This window comes from Aquarana catesbeiana, linkage group LG01, assembly GCF_042186555.1.
Source record: "Aquarana catesbeiana isolate 2022-GZ linkage group LG01, ASM4218655v1, whole genome shotgun sequence".
Lineage (NCBI taxonomy): Eukaryota > Metazoa > Chordata > Amphibia > Anura > Ranidae > Aquarana > Aquarana catesbeiana.
In genome coordinates, this window is record NC_133324.1 from 760,472,710 (window position 1) to 760,497,193 (window position 24,484).

At 40.9% G+C, this 24,484-nt stretch overlaps 1 protein-coding gene across 4 annotated transcripts in view; it reads right to left on the minus strand.

Annotated features, from left to right (window-relative positions):
• MARCHF1 (membrane associated ring-CH-type finger 1) overlaps positions 1-24,484 on the minus strand; it is a 554,749-nt gene that overhangs the window by 164,901 nt on the left and 365,364 nt on the right. For all 4 annotated transcript variants that reach the window (XM_073606075.1, XM_073606082.1, XM_073606080.1 and 1 more), the window contains one exon: positions 8,953-9,100. In XM_073606075.1, the coding sequence (XP_073462176.1) occupies positions 8,953-9,100 (148 nt within the window). The remainder of the gene's footprint in view (positions 1-8,952; positions 9,101-24,484) is intronic.

The following is a 24,484-nucleotide window of genomic DNA, read 5'->3' on the forward strand; positions in this document are numbered from 1 at the left end:
GTGCGCTAGCAGGACGGGAAAAAAAGTCCTGCTAGCAGCATCTTCGGAGCGGTGAAGGAGCGGAGTGTATACTGCTCCTTCACCGCTCCTGCCCATTGAAATCAATGGGACAGCGCGGCTATACCGCCGGGAAAACGCCTCATCAGAGGCGCTTTGTGGTGGTATTTAACCCTTTCTCGGCCGCTAGCGGGGGGGTAAAACTGCCCCCGCTAGCGGCCGAATACCAATGGTAAAGCGCCGCTTATAATAGCGGTGCTTTACCGCCGCCGCCGCCCCAGTGTGAAAGGGCCCTTAGAGCAAGGTACTTCTTGTAAAGAAGAATTGAATAACAGAGCATTTACATGAAAACTGAGGGCATTTTATAACACGTTCATGGAAACTGAAGATATTATGTTTCAGATGTAAGAAATCAAATTAAAACCCCAGGCATTTGTCAAAAAAAAAAAAAAAGCTCCTGCCTGTATGCTTTATTATTACCTAAAGTGATATTAAAGAGTTTTTGCTTTTTTAAGATAATAAGCATGTCATACTTACCTACTCTGTGCAATGGTTTTTCACAGAGCAGTCCTGATCCTCTTCTTCTCTCATCCCCCGGCAGCGCTCCTGAATCCTCCTCCTTGACCAATGCCCCCAATAACAAGCTGCTTGCTATGGGGGCACTGGTGCTTGTACGCTCCTGAGCCCTGCTCATTGGCTCACTGCCTGTGATTGACAGCAGTGGGAGCCGATAGCTTCCACTGCTGTGTCTCAGCCAATGAGGAGAGAGAGACCCAGGACAGCTGAGGCTCCCATGCTCATCGCTGGATCGAGAGGGAGCTTAGGTGAGTATTAGAGGGGGCTGGGGGGGGGGCAGCACACATAAGGTTTTTTACCTTCATGCATAGAATAGAACTTAGAACCTATTTTTAAATTGTGGTATGTGTAATTAGCTATACATATTTGCACATCATCTGACAACAGGAATGCGTGCACTGACTGCTCAGATGGTACAGAAAGGCCAAGGACACAGACTTTTGTCTGCAGTTCTGGTGTTATGATATTGATTATGATGGGGGTATTAGGTGTAGATAGTTGATTAAAGCTGGTCATACACTAGTAGAATTTTGTTTGAAGAATTGTTTCTTTCGCTTTAATAACAGTTTTCTAAGCACTAGTGGAGTCAAATTGATGTTTACTTTCAACTGCAGTAATGAGAAAATTTGAAAAGTGATGACCTACAAATGACCTACTAATTGCAAAAACCAACGGACACTATCCTGTACTCCTACTTCTGGACCTTTCAGCTGCCTTTGACTCGGTTGACAACCCCCTCTTCCTCAAAAAACTTTACTCCCTTGGTCTCCGTGACTGTGCTTTTCAGTGGCTCTCATCCTACCTATCCCAACGCACCTTCAGTGTCACTTAAAATTCTACTTCCTCCACTTCTCTTCCCTTCTCCGTCGCGGTCCCCCAAGGTTCTGTTCTTGGACCTCTTTTATTTTCTATTGACACCTCTTCCCTGGGTCAGCTCATAGCCTCTCATGGCTTTCAATATCATTAATACGCTGACGACACACAAATCTATCTCTCCACCCCTCAACTCACTCCATCAGTCTCCTCATGCATCACTAACTTACTAACAGACATATCTGTATGGATGTCACACCACTTCCTCAAACTCAACTTGTCCAAAACCGAACTTATAATATTTCCTCCCCCACGTGCCTCTTCCCCTGACTTATCTGTCAAGAGCAACGACACAACAATCCACCCATCCCCACATGTCAGCATGCTAGGTGTTATCATGGACTCTGAACTCTCCTTTCGGACCCACATCCAATCACTTTCCAAAGCTTGCTGCCTCAACCTCCGCAACATCTCTAAACTACGTCCCTTTCTAACCAATGAAACCACAAAGCTCCTGATTCACTCCCTGTTTATTTCTTGCCTTGACTACTGCAACTACCTCCTCATTGGCTTACCTTTAAATAGACTATCCCCCCTTCAGTCCATCATGAATGCTGCTGCCAGACTCATTCACCTTACAAACCGCACAGTGTCTGCTATCACTCTCTGCCAATCCCTCCATTGGCTGCCACTTACCCAACAAATTAAATTCAAAATACTAACAATAAGTTACAAAGCCATCCACAACTCTTCCCCCAGCTACATCACTAGCCTAGTCTCAAAATACCAACCTAATCGCCCTCTCCGTTCCTCCCAAGACCTCCAGCTCTCTAACTCCCTCATCACCTCCTCCCATATCCGCCTCCAGGACTTCTCCCGAGCCTCGCCCATCCTCTGGAATTCGCTACCCCAATCTGTCAGACTGTCTCCAAATTTATCCACTTTTAGGTGAACCCTGAAAACTTTCCTCTTCAGAGAAGCCTATCCTGCCTCCATCTAACAACTGCACTATTTTCTCCATTAGTTCATCACCCACAGCTATTACCCTTTTGTATAACCTGACCCTCCCTCCTAGATTGTAAGCTCTAACGAGCAGGGCTCTCTGATTCCCCCCTGTATTGAATTGTATTGTAATAGTACTGTCTGCCCTAATGTTGTAAAGCGATGCTTAAACTGTCGGCTCTATATAAATCCTGTATAATAATAATAATATTAATAATAATAATACTTCTCTACCTCTTCACTCAGGGAAATTGAGGTTTCTGAATATGTTATCAGGTCAAGAATAAGCACCGCCATTTCTGACTCTGCGGGTAGGAGGCTTAAAGAGTTGCAAAATAACATACATTTTTAAAAGCTGTAAAAGGTTCTGTCACAATGTTTTCCTTGACAAAGAAGCTTGATCCAACCTTAAAATATGGTTCAAGTAAGTAGGGTAGAGATCAGATCCTAATAACTACAAAGAGTAATAGTACCAACATCCCTAAAAATTGATAGAACAAAATGAAGGTAGAGAATGTAGGACTTTGAGGTACATAAAGAAACACAATTAATAATATAAAATATAGAAATATTTATTGGAAAAAAACACTTAAAAAGGTAGGGAATACAGTTTACAGTCATAGGTATACACATATTGCCTATCACTGACAAATGAGAGTACTGTAGTCACATACAAATCTAGCCACGTCCAAAAAATTTTGACATGTTTCGCCGAAAGGGTTTCATCAGGAAAGGACGAGGATATTTAATTAATAAAAACACATGGTATGTTCAACCTTAGATGTGTAAACAAACAAACAAAAGAAAACAAAAATTAAATAATATGTCACATTTCACAAAGGGTTAACACAGGTATAAAGCTTGCACAAACATGGCTCCACCATACTCACAAAGCAAACACAAAAAAAAGGGAAAAAAGGGGCCCCAACCCCCACACCTCCCCCTTCCAAAAACAAAACCACAACAAAAAATCCCCCCACACACACAGACCCCCAACCACGCGGTCTCCATACCTTATGAATGAGTTCCAGAGAGAGCGCAACTGGGAGAATGCCCAAGAGCCTGCATCCAGACCGGTCCAAAAAAGGGGTGCCAGATCTCCCGTAGGGAAGGATGTGTGTTTTATTTTATTTAATCAGTCATATAAAGGTATGACCATACCTGCAATATATATGGTATGTTGTAAAAGCAATGTGTGGATTAAGGATAAAGAGAGCACAGGTCCATAACACTTACTGGTAAATGAACTGTACTCACCATAGTCCTATTATATGAAATTATCTATATTTGAGAGCTCATGCGGACGGAGAGGCATAAAGAAAGACGTTGGTATATATCGATCAAGTACATGAAAACGACACACTCGTCGAACAAATTCTAAAAATGTGTATATATAAATATATGGAAATGCTATGCACTAAGGAGATATAAAAGTATATGAGGCATATCCTTATAGCTTCAAGAAAATTTGCTCACATCAATGTGTCTCACCCCTGTGTGAAGGGCTACACCCTGCCCTTACCACCACAACAAGGAGAGACATAGAAGTGGGAGGATGCCAGAAAAATGAACAGCCAAAGCCCCATGGAGAAGCACAGGGATGACCAGTATCGATCTAAGAGAACAAAAGTAAAAAACAAAAAAATAAAGCTTAAGTTAAAACTGAATGCAGAGCAGGGACACTGGCTCTTCCACATCCAGCTAAAAGGTTATCTGGTACTGTCGGCCGTGTTCCTCATGAGCTCCCAGCTAGCCTAAACAGGTCTGAATATTATAAGCTTGAAATATCCCTCCCTGTGGCGCCAAAATGCAGCGTGTGACGTCACGCCGCACTGACGCCCCGTGGACGCAAGATGAAGGTTCCTGCACTATGGACTGAAGACCGGAAAACAGAAACCAGAGGTCGGAAGTGGCTGTGACCTCTGGTATGCAGTCAGACACCGCTGTGACCAGCAGTGGAGACAGTATCTGACTAACAGAGTGGAATTGCAGTCTGGAGGATGGTATAGACTGGTCTGATCACCGTATGACCGGAGCACCATAGGGAAACAGGATACCTCAAGGCGGGCATGCAGCAGGGCACAAAAGAGCCCTACTGCACACCCTTGGGTGTCCGTACGGGGATCTATTGGCAAGGTACCAGAAAGGATCCAAGTGGGGTGGGTGAGGAGGAGAGAAAAAAAAGGGGGGGGATTGTTTGAAAAATGAAATTAAATGAAACTTTTAAATAAATAAAATAGAATATTGGAATATGTGCATGCACACCTACCCCACTTAAGGGCTGCGGTGAGCATGAGTGTGGCCATGCATGTGAATAATCGAATTTCCACAACCTAAATAGCAATCGCATTTGTGTAATGAAAAAAGGACACATATGAAATATTCTATATAACTTGCCATACATCACTTTCCTTATATTGGAGATTATATAACTGGCAAAACTAAACTGGACAACCCGCCAAGCACAGATCAATGTATACATATAGAGGGTCACAATAGCACCTAGGGGTAAATGAATGACAGAGAGGATAGGTGGAAAACATGGCCAGATCAGTGACCAACAACTCCAAATAAGTCCGACACTCCAAGTCACCAAACCAAAGAGTCAAAAATGAATAAACGTACCTGGGGAAAGACACTGGTCACAAAAAGGGCTTATAACTGATCCCCTCATTAAGACCTAGGAATCGGGTTGCCTGTAGCAAATAGATCCATCTCGTCTCCAACTGGAGGAGCTTATTAGCCTTTTTTCACTTCACTATTCTTTTTTGTTAGATGCTTAATCATGTAAACACTTTGAGTTTACCATATTTATATTATATTAATTTTGCAGTATTTTATGTGAATGCAAATATACAAAACTTATCACCCAGTTTTGGTTTTGGCTTCTGTGAGGATCTAAGAGGTGTCTGTTAACAAGAGCAGAAAATAACACCATCTGAGGTGGAAATAGAATAACTTGTGAAAAAATTATTCATGAGAAATAAAGGCCTATAATATCTAAATATCCATTCATTTGAATTCACACCTATGTATTATTTATACATGTGAACAGTCGTATCAGAAAATTATTGTGAGATAAAATACCATACACAACTAGAATAATTGTATACAAAAGTAAAGTAGACCTCCTCAGATACAGTTTTCTTATTTTTAAAAAATTTTTTTAGTACAGTATATAGAACATTATATAATTAAACGATATGGAAATTCAGCTTTATGAAAAGTTTTTCTTTACTTTTTGATCATTAGAGGGATGGTTAACTCCCATTTAGGAGATTTCTAGAATGTATTTTCTACTTCCTGCTGCGCTTCCGCCACATTCTAAGCAAGTGATTTGCTATGAATCATATAGCAGGAGCAGAAAGAGTAGCTTTAATGTCCTTATAAAAGAGACAAATTATAGAGTGGCGTGTGTCACATCAACAAAACAGATAGTCTTGTTACAAGTCTATCTGTGCCACCCGTGCCTTTTTCTATTTCACAGTGAAATAGAAACTAGTGTACGTCTGCCCCTAATTTCCAGAGGGAATACAGCAGTTTTCCATATAGAAAACTGAAACAGATTATCGACCGGTGTGAACTGTTGTAGGGATGTGAGCCCTCTCTCTGCTTGTGCAGTGATCACACTGCATGAGCAGAATCTTCAAGGTTAGCAACCCTCCTCCTCCCTCCTGCTCTGAGCTGAACAGGGGTTGACTGAGACAGTCAGAGAGATCAAAGCATACAGCTCCAGCTCACCTGTTCTCTGAGCTGCCTGTCAAAGACATGGCAAAAAGGAAAGATGATCACCCTTAATAAGTAAAGGTGCATCTGCTCAGTTTTTTATGTGTTGAAGACTCTTTGTTCATTGGCCCTTTCATGTGTATTCTTTCATTAGCCTAACTTTTGACAATGTTGTCATAAAATAAAAAGATATGTAAAATTGTATTCTGGTCCACAAGTAGTATACAGGTTTAAAAAATTAAGTGATTAAAGCCTCACTCTTTCCAATGGTAAGAAAAAAATATGCTTTGCTTGGATTGAGTTTTGAAGCAACCCTTGATTTTGCCAATTTAATTCAAACTGCAGACAGGGACTTGACACTTATCTTTGAAAAGTTCATATGTGCATTAATTTTTTATCAGTAAACCAGTCTCCTGATACTCCTATATCTCATCTGTGAATGCCGTCATGCCCAGAACATGGATTAGAGAAGGGATGTCGAAAGGATTGGCAAAAATTACACTCAATATTTGAGTCCGCCTACAAATTGGATGCAGTTTGATGGCTATGGCAGGAGAGCAACATCAAAAAGTGAGTTTAGAAATATTCACTATTAATTTAAAAAAAAATTGCATGCCAACAACAGCTATGTAATCTCAGCCAAAAAAAATATTTTGGTAAGAAGAGAGGGTGCAGTGCACTTGAAAAAAAATTATGAAAATAGTCATTTTAAGTATATATAAATTAGCTGTCTTTTCCGGGTACCAAAAAGAAAAACTGTTATAATACATTAGACTTTTTATATGATAAGAAAGGCTCAGTATTGAAAAGAAAAGCAGCAATCTTGCCCAAAGCAATCAGTCAGATTCTGAGTCACGTTTACTAACTTCTGCCATGGAGTTTGTGATAGCAAATTTAGTTGAAACAGAAGATGTAAATATGCTGGGGAATAGTAATAAGGAGTATAGTTATCAAAAAGATCCCCCTAATGACCGGGAATATTTTAATGGTTTTATACTACATTACTGAAATATCATGTTACAATTTTTATTATATCATGTGATATGCAAGCAAATTTTGCCAATTTTTCAAGACAGATCAGACTTTCTTCTGTATATCTGAATCTGGCCAGCCCCTTCCTTCCCTTACTCTCCCTAGAAGAACCCTTTCTTTCCTAGAAGGCTTAAAAAATGTTAATGTGCATGACAACAACATATTAAAAATTTAATAAGTTTAAATAGAAAGAAAATATATTGCACTTAAGAATCTATTATATAGGTATAGCTGGTGAATCACAATATCCTAGGCAGTGCCAGATTACCAAACAGTAAAAGTAAAGGAGCTCCCGGTATCCAGTATAGGTAGGTATAAATGTGTTTTATTGAAATTTCAGCAATATAAATTTTCTATTGCTGAAATTTCAATAAAATACCTTTATACCTACCTATACTGGATACCGGGCGCTCCTTTAATCTCACTTCTTTCTTAACACACGTGGAGTCGACCATAAGGCCGTACCCCGAGGTAGCAGCCCAGGCCGAACAGGGCTCACCACCACCTATTCCTCCAACTGGGCACGAACTTCTGGAAACCAATTCTTTCCATCTGCCCATACTCTAGATAACCTACAACAGTGACTGATCGAGTCAGTCCAGCGCGATCTACACCTCCTCTTCTAAGATTACCAAACAGGCAGAGTAGGCACTGGGATATGGGCCCCATGCCATTTACGGGTCCTGAGATAATGGATCAAAATAATATTGATTTGATCTTGTAAGAAATTACAATTAAGCTTTCTTAAATGTTTACCGATAGAAAAAGTTAATCAACTCAAGGGTTTCAATTGCCTAGGGACCTCCACAGAGTTTAATCTGACACTGATCTCGGGTGTCTAGGGAGCTATCCTTTACCACAAGTGCTCAACCCCTAAACAGCCAACAATAAGGGAAGCTGATGGCAACCATCAAACAGGCCTGATGTCATTAACCATGTTCTGTCTATGGACGGACACTGCAAAGTACGTAGAAATAGCACAAGAACATCAAAGCCCAGACCTTTTGCCACAAAAATGTTTTGGGGCTTCTGCCCTTTTGTGACTTATTATGGTAGGTTGATCCCCTGTGAGTGTTTCATTTATGCTCTTTTTTATTGGTTCCTACGAGCAACACCTCATCTTAATATATGGAAGAGAAGTAAACCCACATACAATATCTATTTCTATCTATCTATCTATCTATCTATCTATCTATCTATCTATCTATCTATCTATCTATCTATCTATCTATCTACAAAAAAAATTGTTTGTTCAATAAGTGAGTGCAATTAGCAATAGGTGTGTGCATTGTGCAGTGAACCCTAGGAATAAAACAAATTTCTAATTAGTGTAGTCAGATAAGGACAGATTACTAATGAGATTCTCAGGATTACTCAGTTACTTTGAGCATAATTGTGTTGGATATTGCAGCTTTATGGCACTGGCAGTCATCAGGGTTACATTTGTCAGCATAAATGCCATTATTTACAGGTTATATTGTACACATAGCAAAATAATTTTTTTTGTACTAACTGCAAAAAGTTATTTGTTGTTGAGTTATTTGGGGGACACAATATCATGGAATATATCACCTGCCTGCAAGAGGATTGTCATTTAGAGGAAAAACACATTTTCTCTGGTGTTGTGTTTGTCAGGGAATCAACAAAAGAAAATGGAACTATTTTTACCCGTATAAACTCCTTCTCTTGGTTGAGGGGCTCAGTATATGCATACTGCATTCTGTTGTGTCTTTCCAGGAACATAGTGAAGTTATGCATTACCTTACTGTTTAGTATCACAGTTGAAAGGCATGTAAAACATCTTACCGTTGTCATTGCCTTGCCTGATCTCTTCTGCTGTTCGGTCTATAAGCACGTATAGTGACCATACTACACATGTAATGGCAATTATGTGAAATGATACAGAACAGACTATTTTCCGCCGCTCACTTTTTGTCATCTGTAGCTTTTCCCACTGGAATGAAAATGAAGGGAAAATGACAGTTACCATGACTTGCAATGTTAAGAGATAACAAGCCATATCTGGTTGAACAGAACATGTTATCTCCTAACTATTCTGTTATTATGACATGTGAGTCTTGCCACAGTGATTATGCTGGATCTTTGGAATTTTTATTATTACCATTAAAAAAAGCCTATATATTTTTTCCAAAACATGTGAAATTTAAAAGGTTTATTGGTGCCTTCAGAGATGTATCTTAGTCAAGGTTCTAGTTTTTATTTGAAGAGGAACTGTCCCAAAGGTGCTCTCTGGAAACGTACATAGGAACCTTCCATAAATTATCTGTTTCCATTATGGGCAGTAATGGTGTTCTGCTAATTGCATCACATTACAATATAGGTCCATCAAACCTACATACTAGAGTGTTCTTGCTACCCTTTCTGGAACAAAACATACAATACATACAATTTGCAATGTTTTTAATACTTTTAATATCTCTATTATTTTACTAATATTGACAGCAAGCCACGCTTTTAGACTACTTCAAAACAGGGCATGGTGTCCTATATAATTATTCATGCTGGTTTAAATCAATAATAACCGTGTCTGCTCATACCACAACTTCTGAAATCAATCTAAGCAATAATTAACCCAAAATTATAGAAAAGAATGAGCCACCCGCCGCACATCAAACAAAACACATTTACAAAACATTTCATTTTATTTAGTTACATAGGAACTCTGTATCAATTAGACTGATAGAAAAACACCAACACATAAATAGAATAAAACAAAATGTTTTTATCTATAACGTGTACACTATATGTGAACCACACGTGAAATAAAACAGTAGCGCTTACCTCAAAATAAATAAATACACCCTTACAGTGACTACTTAACTAATTATACACCTAATACAGTGTGAATAAATTGTAAATGATTACAAAATGACTACAAAATTACTATATAAAAATATAAATAGATAGTGGACACCAAGTGATATGTGAAAAAATCTTATAACGAGTTGTACTAGAAATTCAACAAAACAAATAATTCTACAGCTCATTAATTTGCAAGGATCTGATCCAATAGCAAAGAAACAGCATAAACAGAAAAAATGTTCGTTTGTTTTTTGTGTCAAAATCTTCCCAAAAAAATGTGATATCTTCTTTCCAACTTCCACCACACCCGAGTGTTCAGTGAGCCCACTCCCAATGAAAAACTCACTCACCAGCTCTAATTGCCCCCACTTGCGTGTAAGGCTGCAAAGCTTAATGATTCCAAACAGACAGGATTAAACCAGCAACTCATCCATCCGAATATAAGTGCAAAATCCGTTCCATATGTGAATGAAAAAAATGCTCCAATAGTGTAATTCGTACAACCAGTTTAATGAAAAACACAAATACCAAATCTTCAATGGTTAAACTCACACTTTTAAAATTCAAAACTTGCACAGTAAAACTCCCACAGCACACTGCCCTTCAATGCATAGCACAACAACTTGAATAACACTCGTGAGGTATTGCGGTCACGGCGGACCCGAGGTATGCAGGCGTCTACTCGCTTATCTTACCCGCTCCTCGCTCACCCAGCCGCTCTGACAGGTCCCTTTCCTTGGTAGGCTAAACTGCGATGCTCGTCTCTCTTCGCGTCACTCGTTCCTGGTGTCCACCACTGCACGGCCACGCCCCGACATGTTTCGTCACACCTGTGACTTACTATCCCATGAGCCTACCAAGGAAAGGTTTGGTATTTGTGTTTTTCATTAAACTGGTTGTACGAATTACACTATTGGAGCATTTTTTTCATTCACATATGGAACGGATTTTGCACTTATATTCGGATAGATGAGTTGCTGGTTTAATCCTGTCTGTTTGGAACCATTAAGCTTTGCAGCCTTACACGCAAGTGGGGGCAATTGGAGCTGGTGAGTGAGTTTTTCATTGGGAGTGGGCTCACTGAACACTCGGGTGTGGTGGAAGTTGGAAAGAAGATATCACATTTTTTTGGGAAGATTTTGACACAAAAACCAAATGAACATTTTTTCTGTTTATGCTGTTTCTTTGCTATTGGATCAGATCCTTGCAAATTAATGAGCTGTAGAATTATTTGTTTTGTTGAATTTATACAACATGGGGACAAGGTGTTTTGGGGGGCTACCCCAAAGCACCCTCCCAATGTTGAGGGCATGTGGCCTGGTACGGTTCAGGAGGGGGGGGTCGCTCTCTCGTCCCCTCCTCTTTTCCTGTGGCCTGCCAGGTTGCGTGCTCGGATAAGGGTCTGGTATGGATTTTTGGGGAGACCCCACGCCATATTTTTTTAAATTTTGGCCCGAGGTTCCCCTTAAAATCCATACCAGACCTGAAGGGTCTGGTATGGAATTTAGGGGGACCCCCACGTCATTTTTTTTAAAATTTTGGTTCGGGGTTCCCCTGTGGTGAATTCCCATGCCGTTGTTTTTTGTATTGTCGGACCGGCAATTCATTAATAGCTGCAAGTAATTTTAACCGGTTCCTGACCGGCACCTGTAGATATACGTCGGCAGAATGGCACGGCTGCGCAAAGTAACGTACCCGTACGTTACTTTGAATTTGTCTCCGTGTGCGTGCAGGCGTGCGTGCACCTGCCGCGATCTCCGTTATTCGGGTCGCGGTTCCGCGGACTCGATCGCCGCAGGAAAACCCGTGATCGCCTCACGGAGAGGACAAACGGGGAGATGCTGTTGTAAACAGCATCTCCCCATTCTGCCTAGTGACAGTGTCACTGGATCTCTGCTCCCTGTCATCGGAGCAGAGATCAGTGACGTGCCACACACAGCCCATCCCCCCTACAGTTAGAATCACTCCCCTAGGACATACTTAACCCCTCCCCGCCCCCTAGTGGTTAACTCCTTCACTGCCAGTGTCATTTACACAGGAATCAGTGCATTTTTATAGCACTTATTTCTGTATAAATGACAATGGTCCCAAAAATGTGTCAAATTATGTCTGATGTGTCCACCATAATGTCGCAGTCCCGATAAAAATCGCTGATTGCCACCATTACTAGTAAAAAAAAAAATTAATAAAAATGCCATAAAACTATCCCCTATTTTGTAAACACTATAACTTTTGCGCAAACCAATCAATAAACGCTTATTGCGATTTTTTTTACCAAAAATATGTGGAAGAATACGTATTGGCCTAAACTGAGGAAAAAAATTTTTTTTTATATATTTTTTGGGGATATTTATTATAGCAAAAAGTAAAAAATAATGCGATTTTTTCAAAATTGTCACTCTTATTTTGTTTATAGCGCAAAAAATAAAAATTGGTGATCAAATACCACCAAAAGAAAGCTCGATTTGTGGGAAAAAAAGACGTAAATTTTGTTTCGGAGCCACGTCGCACGATCGCGCAATTGTCAGTTAAAGCGACGCAGTGCCGAATCGCAAAAAGTGCTCTGGTCAGGAAGGGGGTAAATCCTTCCGGGGCTGAAGTGGTTAAATGACTTTTTTTCCTTTGAAATGTCATTTTGCTGTCAGACTGTTCTAAATATGGGAAACATGCGCCCCTTTACAGGCATACTATAGACACCCCCCAGGTACGAAATTTAAAGGAATATTACACTTTTATTGTTTCACTTTAAGCATTATTAAAATCACTGCTCCTGAAAAAACTGCCATTTTTAAAACTTTTTTTTTGCATTGATCCATGTCCCCTGGGGCAGGACCCAGGTCCCCAAACACTTTTTATGACAATAACTTGCATATAAGCCTTTAAAATTAGCACTTTTGGTTTCTCCCATAGACTTTTAAAGGGTGTTCCGCTGCTTTCGAATTTGCCGCGAACACCCCAAATTGTTTGCTGTTCAGCGAACTGGCGAACAGCCGATGTGCGAGTCGAACATGAGTTCGGCTCGAACTCGAAGCTCATCCCTAGTAACAAGTCCTAGTTGCAATCTCAGAACACCCAATAAGAGGATAGTATGTGACTGGTCTAAACTACATGGCATAGTCACCAATGCCAGGAGCCTGGTGGACAAGATGGGTGAACTAGAGATACTGTTGTACGAGGAGGATTTGGATTTTGTGGGAATTTTAGAGACCTGGTTCAACAGCTCTCATGGCTGGCAACCATTCAAGGATATACCATTTATTGCAGGGATAGAGAGGGTAAAAAAGGGGAAGGGGTATGCCTATATATCAATAATAATGTACAAGTGAATGTGAGAGATCACTAAGGGAGCTAGGGAGGAGGTGGAATCCTTATGGGTAGAGCTCCAGAGGGATGAAGCTAAGGGGAAAATAATACTGGGAGTATGCTATAGGCCCCCTAACCTGAGGGAGGAGGGGGAGATGGATCTCTTATCACAAGCTGGATTAGCAGCAAGGATGGGAAGTGTTATCATAATGGGGGATTTTACCTATCCAGACATAGACTGGGCGGAGGGAATCATGCATTCGTCTAAGGCTCACCAGTTCCTAAATGTCTTGCAGAACAATTTCTTGGTTCAGATGGTAGATGCACAAACTAGAAATAAAGCATTACTGGATCTACTGATTACCAACAATACAGACCTCATCACGGATGTGGAAATACGGGGCAATTTGGGAAACAGCAATCACAGGTCAATTGGCTTTAGTATAAATCACACAAATAGGAAACATAAGGGGAATACAAAGACAATGAATTTCAAAAGAGACAACTTCCCTAAACTACGAACCTTGCTAGAAAATAAGGGCATTAGCCAATGCATCCCATTGGGTAATACATTTAAAAGAGCAAACAAAAGTCCTGGATGGCTGTAATCCAATGTAAAAATGCATATTAAAGCAAAGGAGAAGGCCTTCAAAAAATACAAGGTTGAGCGATCATCATCAGCATTCAGACTTTATAAAGAATGCAACAAGAAACATAAGGGTGCAATTAGGGTGGCTAAGATAGAACACGAAAGACACATAGCGGAGGAGAGCAAAAAAAATCACAAGAAATTCTTTATGTCTGTAAATAGTAAAAAGGGGAGGACAGACCATATTGGCCCCATAAAGAATGAGGAAGGACATCTGGTTACAAAGGATGGGGAGATGGCGAAGGAATTTTATTTATTCCTATCCTGAGTCTTCAGGAGGGATTCAGGGGGGCTTCAGTAACCAAAGCTGCAGTGTTTATCCTCATGACCCATCACAGGAAGCACCTCCATTGTTAAAAGAGGACAGAATTAAAATTAGACTTGGGAAACTTAACATTAAGTCACCGAGACCAGATGGCTTGCATCCGAGGGTACTTAGGGAACTCAGTCAAGTAATTGCCAGACCATTATTCCTAATTTTTACTGACAGTCTACTGACTGGAATGGTACCAGCTGATTGGAGAAAAGCCAATGTAGCACCAATATTTAAAAAGGGCCAAAAATACATCCCTGGGAATTGCAGACCAGTTAGCCTAAAATCAATAGTATGCAAGCTCTTGGAAGGGATGATAAGGGACTATATACAAGATTTTAGTAATGAGAATGGTATTCTTAGCAGTAATCAGCATGGATTTATGAAGAATCGTTCTTGCCAAACCAATTTATTAACTTTCTATGTGGAGGTGAGTTGCCATCTAGATAAAGGAAGGCCCGTAGACGTGGTGTATCTGGGTTTTGCAAAAGCATTTGACACAGTTCCCCATCAATGTTTACTGTATAAAATAAGGTCCGTTGGCTTGGACCATAGGGTGAGTACATGGATTGAAAACTGGCTACACGGGTGAGTTCAGAGGGTGGTGATGAATGGGGAGTACTGGATAAATGATCAGGGGTGGGTAGTGGGGCCCCCCAGGGTTCTGTGCTGGGACCAATCCTATTTAATTTGTTCATAAACGACCTGGAGGATGGGATAAACAGTTCAATCTCTGTATTTGCAGACAATACTAAGCTAAGCAGGGCAATAATTTCTCTGCAGGATGTGGAAACCTTGCAAAAAGATCTGAACAAATTAATGGGGTGGGCAACTACATGTCAAATGAGGTTTAATATAGAAAAATGTAAAATAATGCATTTGGGTAGCAAAACTATGAATGCAATCTATACACTGGGGGGAGAACCTCTGGGGGAATATAGGATGGAAAAGGACCTGGGGGTCCTAGTAGATGATAGGCTCAGCAATGGCATGCAATCCAAGCTGATGCTAACAAAGCAAACAGAATATTGGCATGCATTAAAAAGGGATCAAATCCAGAGATAAAACGATAATTCTCCCGCTCTACAAGACTCTGGTCCGGCCGCACCCAAAGTATGCTGTCCAGTTCTGGGCACCAGTCCTCAGGAAGGATGTACTGGAAATGGAGCAAGTACAAACAAGGACAACAAAGCTAATAAAGGGTCTGGAGGATCTTAGTTATGAGGAAAGGTTGTGAGCACTGAACTTATTCTCTCTGGAGAAGAGACGCTTGAGAGGGGATATGATTTCAATTTACAAATACCATACTGGTGACCCCACAATAGGGATAAAACTTTTTTTGTGGAAGGAAGTTTAACAAGACATATGGCCACTCATTAAAATTAGAAGAAAAGAGGTTTAAGCTTAAACTACGTAGATTTTTTTTACTGTAAGAGCGTCAAGGATGTGGAATTCCCTTCCATAGGCAGTGGTCTCAGCGGAGGGCATCGATAGTTTCAAAAAACTATTAGATAAGCACCTGAACGACCACAACATACAGGGATATACAATGTAATACTGACATATAATCACACACATAGACTGAACTTGATGGACGTGTGTCTTTTTTCAACCTCACCTATATGTAACTATATGTAACACTACATCTGAAATCTTAATTGATTATATATACTGTATATTGTGCATTACGCCAGGAGTGTGTCCTGGACAGCTTTTCCCCACTATTTGGGTCGTGGTCCCTTTAAGATAGAGTTAAAGAGACATTGCTAGTATTCAGGGGTTCTCAGAGAGACTTTTTGGGTGGGAAAGGAACCTTCAAAGTCTGTGGAGTGGTTCACAGCTGTGAACAAGGGCATACTCTCTGGAGACTAAGACTCTAGTTTTACTGAGCTCCTGCAGCTTGTCTTTTACTGCAAATTAAGTGGGAACCTTAAACCTCAGTATGGGACTGAGAGACTGGCGGTGAGCCATGTTGTAAGGTTGTAAGGTCTTTTTTACCAGGACTGTGAACTGTTTGTTTCACTGTTGCTGAAGAAAGCTATTTGTGTTTGCCTGTTTTGAGAGATTAATAAACACTATTTACATTTACAAGTGGCTTTCTGGTGATCTCAGGCCCCTTGTATGACCATATTTGTCTGTTTTGTTATTTCCTTGTTTTAACGTCAAATTACAGAGTACACTTTTTGCCTGCATAACAGTTCAGCTTTTCTAGGAACAAGAAGAAGAGAAGGTGGACAGACTGTTTCTAGTTACTTCTCCTTATCTCTAAAAAGCTAATTGTGATTGCCTATGTGCTTTAACAATGTGTTGTAGCATCCCTGTATCTTCCAAGTTGCAGAAGTAGGAGGCTGACAACTCAGTGACAAGAGCATACACCAACATTTGTTTTTACATGAATACATGACATCATCATAGTTACATAGTTACATAGTAGGTGAGGTTGAAAAAAGACACAAGTCCATCAAGTCCAACCTATGTGTGATTATGTGTCAGTATTACATTGTATATCCTTGTATGTTGCGGTCATTCAGGTGCTTATCTAACAGTTTCTTGAAGCTATCGATGCTCCCCGCTGAGACCACCGCAAGGGAATTCCACATCCTTGCCGCTCTTACAGTAAAGAACCCTCTACGTAGTTTAAGGTTAAACCTCTTTTCTTCTAATTTTAATGAGTGGCCACGAGTCTTGTTAAACTCTCTTCTGCGAAAAAGTTTTATTTCTATTGCAGGATCACCAGTACGGTATTTGTATATTGAAATCATATCCCCTCTCAAGCGTCTCTTCTCCAGAGAGAATAAGTTCAGTGCTCGCAGCCTTTCCTCATAACTAATATCCTCCAGACCCTTTATTAGCTTTGTTGCCCTTCTTTGTATTTGCTCCATTCCAGTACATCCTTCCTGAGGACTGGTGCCCAGAACTGGACAGCATACTCTAGGTGCGGCCGAACCAGAGTCTTGTCGAGTGGGAGAATTATCGTTTTATCTCTGGAGTTGATCCCCTTTTTAATGCATGCCAATATTGTCATGTCAATTAATGTCTATGGGTTGCTTTACAGCATCTATGAGTTTGACAATCTGACTGTCGCATGAGACTTAAAAATTCTGTGGTACAAGAACTGATGTGAATGGCTCTGTGAAAGCTAAATCGCTGTGTATTATAAACATAAGAAATCAAATATAAATAAACATATACAGTAAATCTGAATCCATCTACTACATTTTATATAGTAATGTGTAAATGTGATGTAAAGGGAAATCATACATAAGGCATTATAAGAATTGGAAACTTTGCTATTATCAAATAATAATCTCACAGAGCTTCCAGAAAAGCCTGCTGCACCCAGTATAGGGCTCATCATTTTCCAATAAAGTTCCTATTTATGAACACTAAACACAATGAGAAGCATTCTGAGCCAGGACAAGTGACCATGTAAATGGGCCCCAGGCAAGGGTATATTTAGTGGGTCAATGCTTCCTTTTTTTAAATGCATAGGTCCAATGTATTCAGGAAAAAAGTAAGTTAAACTTATCCAGGATAGTAGTCCAGGTTAAAATAACCTTTTTTTTTTTTTTTTTTTTACTGGTTTTAAAATTATTATTTTTAGACACTGAACACTGCTCATCTGAGAATAAATTTTTCACACTATTCCCTAAGCTCTGACAAAACTCATTACAATGAATGCATTGCTGAATAAAGTAATACAGGTTGATCCCCCTACCTTAGGTGACAAGGTGATGGGGTATGAACTCTCAAAGAATAACATTTTAACACCCAATCATAGTCAGCAGTAGAGAAAATTCACTTAGAAAAGTCAACTTGTAAGATATCTATTTACACTTTCACACACTATACAGTATATATAATATACATAAACACAGAAACATTCCCCAATACCACAAGTAACAGAATTTTAAGTATATCCAAGCGCCGCTTAGATATTATGTGTCTCTTCACATTTGTTTGCTTAATGTGATAGACTGTTTTATCTCATATATATTCAGAATTTGAAGTATATTAAAATGATGTAAAATTGTAACTTGAAAGAATGTACTAAGTTCTGATTTAATAAAATACATTAGGCTTTCCTTGTTCTTATATTATGACTGTAAAATCAGTCATAAAATAGTATACCATCTATTGCCAACTGTAAATACACATGTAGCCAACAGAAAGCTATGTCGCACTACCTGGCCTGCATGGGGCTGGTACGGTATATTCACCCCTTTCTGTGTTAGTAAAGTGAGCAGTACACTTCAGAAAATGGAAGGTTGTATCAGGCTGGATCATGATGAAAATTGGCAAAAATTAAATAAAAGCCATGCTAAGCATCTATAAAATGTTTGAGAAACAAAGCATATTGTACCGGATAGGGAGGATTATATTGGAGCATATGCAGTAGTCATGCCATTGGTTGTAGTACATTTAGGGGTTTGAAGAACCAAGCTAGGTAACCAATAAAAGATATTTATTGCTAGGGTAATGTTATGTATAAAAGGCTATGTACTCCATTACCAAGAACAAATTGGGGGAGGGGATGAAAACTAAATCCTGAGAAAGACAGTATGCATCTCTGTTCTGATGGGTTCCTTCTTGTTTGAACGATTGTAAAACAAATCCTTGGTATCTCTTTAGATGTGCACAATATATGTTATCATATTAGAATGTGGAGCTGCAAGAGCTGGTGCATTTTACATATTTTCCCCCTTTTTAATCATGTCCACTGCAGTATACAAACAGCCAAATACCTTTCCACCCAATGGGCTGCAGCCACTGATCACTGTGTTCTGACAGCAGAACAGTTCCCACTGTCAGAATGCAATTGGGGTGATTTACTAAAACTGGAGAGTGCAATATCTGGTGCTGCTTTGTGTGGTAGCCAGGCAGCTTCTAGCTTCAGCCTCTTCAATTAAGCTTTGCCAAAAAACCTGGAAGCTGGTTGGTTTCAATGCAGAGCTTCACCAGATTTTGTATTCTGCAGTTTTAGGAAGTCAACCCCAATGTGTATTATGTGTCAGCGGGAAGGATTCCTCTTTATACCACGATTATGTATATAGGGCAAATGATCCATCTCTGGCTAGCTTAATGTTTCTTTATTGCAACCAACTAAATAAAGCTACGTAGATCTTACTGATGAAATCAACTCTGTATTTTCCTACTTACTTCAAGCACTTTTAGGGTGGCCCTACATTCCACAATCTGTTTGTACAATCCCTATACAATCTCATCTAACCCTTTAATGCCACTGAGAACCAATAACAGCAGTCACAGGATACACAAACCATGCTGTCTTCCAGGCATTAAAGCCTAAGTAAAGGTCTGCCAGCAGGGGGCACATCTATGTATCATGTGACCGCTGTGGTTCTCATTGGCTCTCATAGCAATCACATGATCATGACCCCATCCCGTTGGCTCCAGATCAGAAGTCTTGACTGAGAGCTGTCAGTGACAGCTTAGTCAGTGTGCTGGGAGCACACAACCTCATGGCAACGTAGACACATATGTTGAGCGGCTGGGGGGTAAAGCCCATGTTCCTTGCTGCTGCATATATGTGGAAAAACTTTAACAATTTATTCAGTTTGTACTCTGTCATGCGGGCCCTTAGATAACATTGTTGTTGGTAGATCTAAAGGAAAATTTACAATCAGACCATGTAGTGTATAGTCAACTTTTGATAGTCTACTTTCTCCACTGTAGGTGGCGCTCGACCACAGCAGCATTGCAGTTGGAGAGGAAATCAAGGAGAACATGGTTCCTCTATGGCAGGGGTCTCTAAACTTTCTAAGCAAAGGACCAGTTTATTGTCCTTCAGGCATTAGGGAGGCTGGACTGTGGCCAGTAGGAGTAGAAAATGCCCTGGCAGGAGTGCCCATCATTGGTTTTAATGGGAGGAATAGTGCCCCATTATTGGTATCAATGGGAAAAATAGTACCCCGTTGATGGTGTCAGTAGGGGGAATGGTGCCCCATCATTGGTGTCAGTTGGTGGAATAGTGCCCCAAGGGCCAGATAAAGGGAAGTAAAAGGCCACATCTGGTCCCTGGGCTGCAGTTTGGAGACCACTGTTCTATGGTTTCCTGGGTCAGTGGAGAAGCTAGCCGATTGGATGCTGCCACCATATGTGACTCTGGCAGTCATCTTGGGTCAGGGAGATCCTATTTTAGGTCTTGGCTCCCAGGCTTGGCACGCATTTCGCATTTAGGTAGTGTAGGGACAGGTCACCCGTTTGACAGGAAAAAAACAACAAAAAAGTGTAGCGCTAAACCATATCATAAATGACAATAGATTGGTAGGTATGCAGTGAAGAGGATCACCCATGCAAAGAACTATTCATAGGCAGGAAGTTCTGATATGGATGTTATGACTAAAAAACAGTGGTTTGTCCTTATGAAGACATATTATAGACAGGTAATTCCAGTGTCCCAAAAAAAGCAGATCAGCTCACTACCACCAGGAGAAGAAAAGGCTTACCAGATGAGGTGGACCCGACAGGGCATACGCCGAATTGGGTCAGATAAGGCTTGGGTGGTAGGTGGCTGTGGATGCCTGTGATCTCACGGATTGCTGGATTCCTCCAAGTGGCACCGGGTCCTGAAAGGTGTGGGGAGTCCCAAGAATGTAGATGATCCTATGGATCCTGGGAGGGATGGGGTATTCCGTGGATGGATCCCTCAAAACAGCATTCCATGGATTAGGTGATGATGTTAAGAAAAGGAAGGAAGGGCCACATAGTGTAAATCCGAATACAAGAATTTTAATTAAAAAATGAAAGGATATACACTCACGTAAAAATCCAAAGTATAAAACAGCGCTGTAACAAAGTGGCGACAATGGGGTCCTACCCGACGCGTTTCATCCTAAAAGACGTCATCTGGGGGGTTACCCCCACTGTAGCCACACTCATATATATATGGGATGCATCAGTAATCATGGAAATCAGCTCCACATTGAAAAAACTCCACTTCCGGTATCGGCCAAAATGGCCGTCCGGGTGCTTTCCAGGCATGCGTTCCACACCTCACTTCCGGGTTAGAAGGTGAACCGGAAGTGGGGGAACAATCTGAGGCAACAAAGAAGAAAAAAGGATAAAACTATATCAAATATATCTTGTCAGGCAAAGTCTGACATGAAACCTTGTATTTATACAAAGTGAATGGGTGCAGCGTGGTGAGCGCAGATCGGGAGAGCTCCCGATACTGCGCGTGCGCAGTAGGCGTACACAGGGAGGGGAGGTGTCTCTCGTGTGTGAACATGGGAAGTGACATGACTGGGAGGATAAGCGCCGCAAAGGCACTGTGGTTGGTCATGCGCAGTGAGGACCGGGAGATACTTGAAAAAAGTGATACGATACCGCTGTCAGCGGACGTGATGACATGCGCAGTGAAAACAAAGGGATGCTGAGGGGAAAATGCAATCACGCTGTAGGCGGGCAGGAAAGCAGTGCAGAGACTACCTAATAATGTGCATGTGTGATAGGGATGTGAAGCCAAAAAACAAGTGCATAGATGAGCTGCACAAATAGGCATGAAGTCATAAAAATGTGGATCTCGCACCAGATAAACACACTGGTAAATCGATAAAAGAGCCAGTGCAAAAGAGGGATATTGGAGCGGGCTTCCATGAGACAGTATATAAGGCATTGTGCCCATATGCATAGATACAAATAACCAATACATAAATGAACAAAATAATGTGGACATGCATATAAGGCACTTCCTATGGAAAAATAAAACAAAAAATTGAAAAATGAGGGCACACTGAAGTGCCACATTGGTATGTATAAGGCATAAAAACAAGTTAAAATAAGTATGGATAAGCCCAACCAAGGCCAAAAGTAAATAGACTAAAACAGAAAACAAAAAACAGAAGTAAATAACGGAACCCAAAAAAGGGGAAACCGAAGAGGGAGAGTTTGTTGTTTAGAGGTGGGTGTCAGGCTCTATTAATGAAAGCGTTGACATCCAACTCCACGTTGATACCTGACGGAGAAAGGGTACGGAGCTCGTGGATCCAAAAAGTCTCCAATCGTGATACACCTCTGGTCATAGCCCCACCCCTCCACGGGGGAACATATCGGTCTATCACTATAAATTGTGTACCCGCAAACACCCGATTATGATGTAACTTATAATGTCGGGGAACTGTGTGCTTAGTATCACCGCTCTTAATCAAAGCAATATGCTCCGCTACTCTTATGGAAAAAGAGCGGATGGTGCGGCCAACATATTGCTTGCCACAATGGCATGTGATTAGGTAAACAATGTGGCTAGTGGTGCAAGTACAGAATCGTTTGATGGAATATCGTCTCTGTGTAACTGATGAAATAAACGATGTAGTTTTCCTTCCTATACCAGAATTATGACGACATACAGTACATCTTCTACATGAGTAGAAACCCTCCATTTCATTAAAAAGAGGTTGGTGTACAGGGGGGTTAATGATATTGGGAGCAATTTTGCTTTGTATAGTAGGGGCACCCCTAAAGATGACTTTAGCCTTGTCAGGCAAGACAGTGTTCAAAACCCGGTCATTCTTGAGGATGTCCCAATGTTTGGACATGATAGCCTTAACATGTCTGTATTGATTGGAAAAAGCGGTAAGAAGAGACCACTTGAAAATCTCACTCTGCTCTTTTTTAGGCTTCTCAACGAGGAGTGACTCCCTATTAGTCTCAAGGGCACGTTGAAACTCCCGATCAACAAGTTGGGGGTCATAGTTCTTATCCAACAATTTCGCCTTCAAAAGAACAGATTGTGTCTTGAAGGCCTCAGTGCTAGAACAATTTCTTCGTAATCTGAGAAATTGGCTTTTCGGAACTGAATCCAACCAGGACCGGTGATGGCAACTGTCTGGAGGAATAAAACTATTCCGGTCCGTGGTTTTAAAGTGAGTCTGAAAATGAAACAGACCGTTACGGATCTCAATGTCTAGATCCAAAAAGTTAATTTTATGTTTACTGGCTGTGTATGTCAGGGAGATGTCACGATCGTTAGTGTTTAGATGTTCAAAAAATTGATCCAACGATTCGGCACTGCCCTTCCATAGGAGGAGGATGTCGTCGATGTACCGCGCCCACATGGTTAGGGAGGGATCCCTGTTGGCATAGACGACATCCTCCTCCCATTTGGCCATGAACAGATTGGCGAGGCTAGGGGCAAATTTGGCGCCCATAGCCACGCCACGCAGCTGATGGTAATATTGCTGGTCAAACCAAAAATAACTTCGCTTAGTAGCGAACTCCAAAAGTTCCATAATGAAAGAGCACTGGAAGGATGCAATACTAGGGTCTTTCTCAAGGAAGTATCGAACAGCATCCAAGCCCTTATCTTGAGGTATGCAGGTATACAGGGAGGCCACATCAGCCGTGGCAATGATATGGTCACCCTGTAATTCTAAATTTTCAAGCATACGTATAGTGGCCCCTGTATCCTTCAAGTAGGAAGGCATACGCCTTACAAGTGGCTGTAGATAAAAGTCAATATACCGGCCTATGCGTGAAGTGACAGAGTCTATGCCACTCACGATAGGCCGGCCTGGAGGTTGAACTGGGTTCTTGTGTACCTTTGGTAGGTAATATATAGTTGGAACCCTGGGTGCCAAAGGTACCAAAAACTCTCTCTCCTTTCTGTTTAGGATTCCATGATCATAACCCTTCTTGACGATGGCGGACAACTCTCTTTTAAAACGGTTGGTGGGGTTGTTGGGCATTATTTTATATGTATCAGGTTCGTTAAGAATCCTGTACATTTCAGATATGTAGGGTGGACCTGTCGGGTCCACCTCATCTGGTAAGCCTTTTCTTCTCCTGGTGGTAGTGAGCTGATCTGCTTTTTTTGGGACACTGGAATTACCTGTCTATAATATGTCTTCATAAGGACAAACCACTGTTTTTTAGTCATAACATCCATATCAGAACTTCCTGCCTATGAATAGTTCTTTGCATGGGTGATCCTCTTCACTGCATACCTACCAATCTATTGTCATTTATGATATGGTTTAGCGCTACACTTTTTTGTTGTTTTTTTCCATATATACTTTGTTGGTGTGTTAGCTGCTTTTTTGTCTCTCCTGTGAGCAGCGCAGAATTTCTTTGTATATATTGACCCCGTTTGGTTTTGATAACACATTCTGCTGCAGCCCAATCCATTTGATAATACAATGGATGTCTTTGACTACAGGGCCTCTCGGACCGTTAATACGGACGGAGTCTTTGTTGTCACCAGTAACGATACTGAAATAGGCGGTTTATTTTTG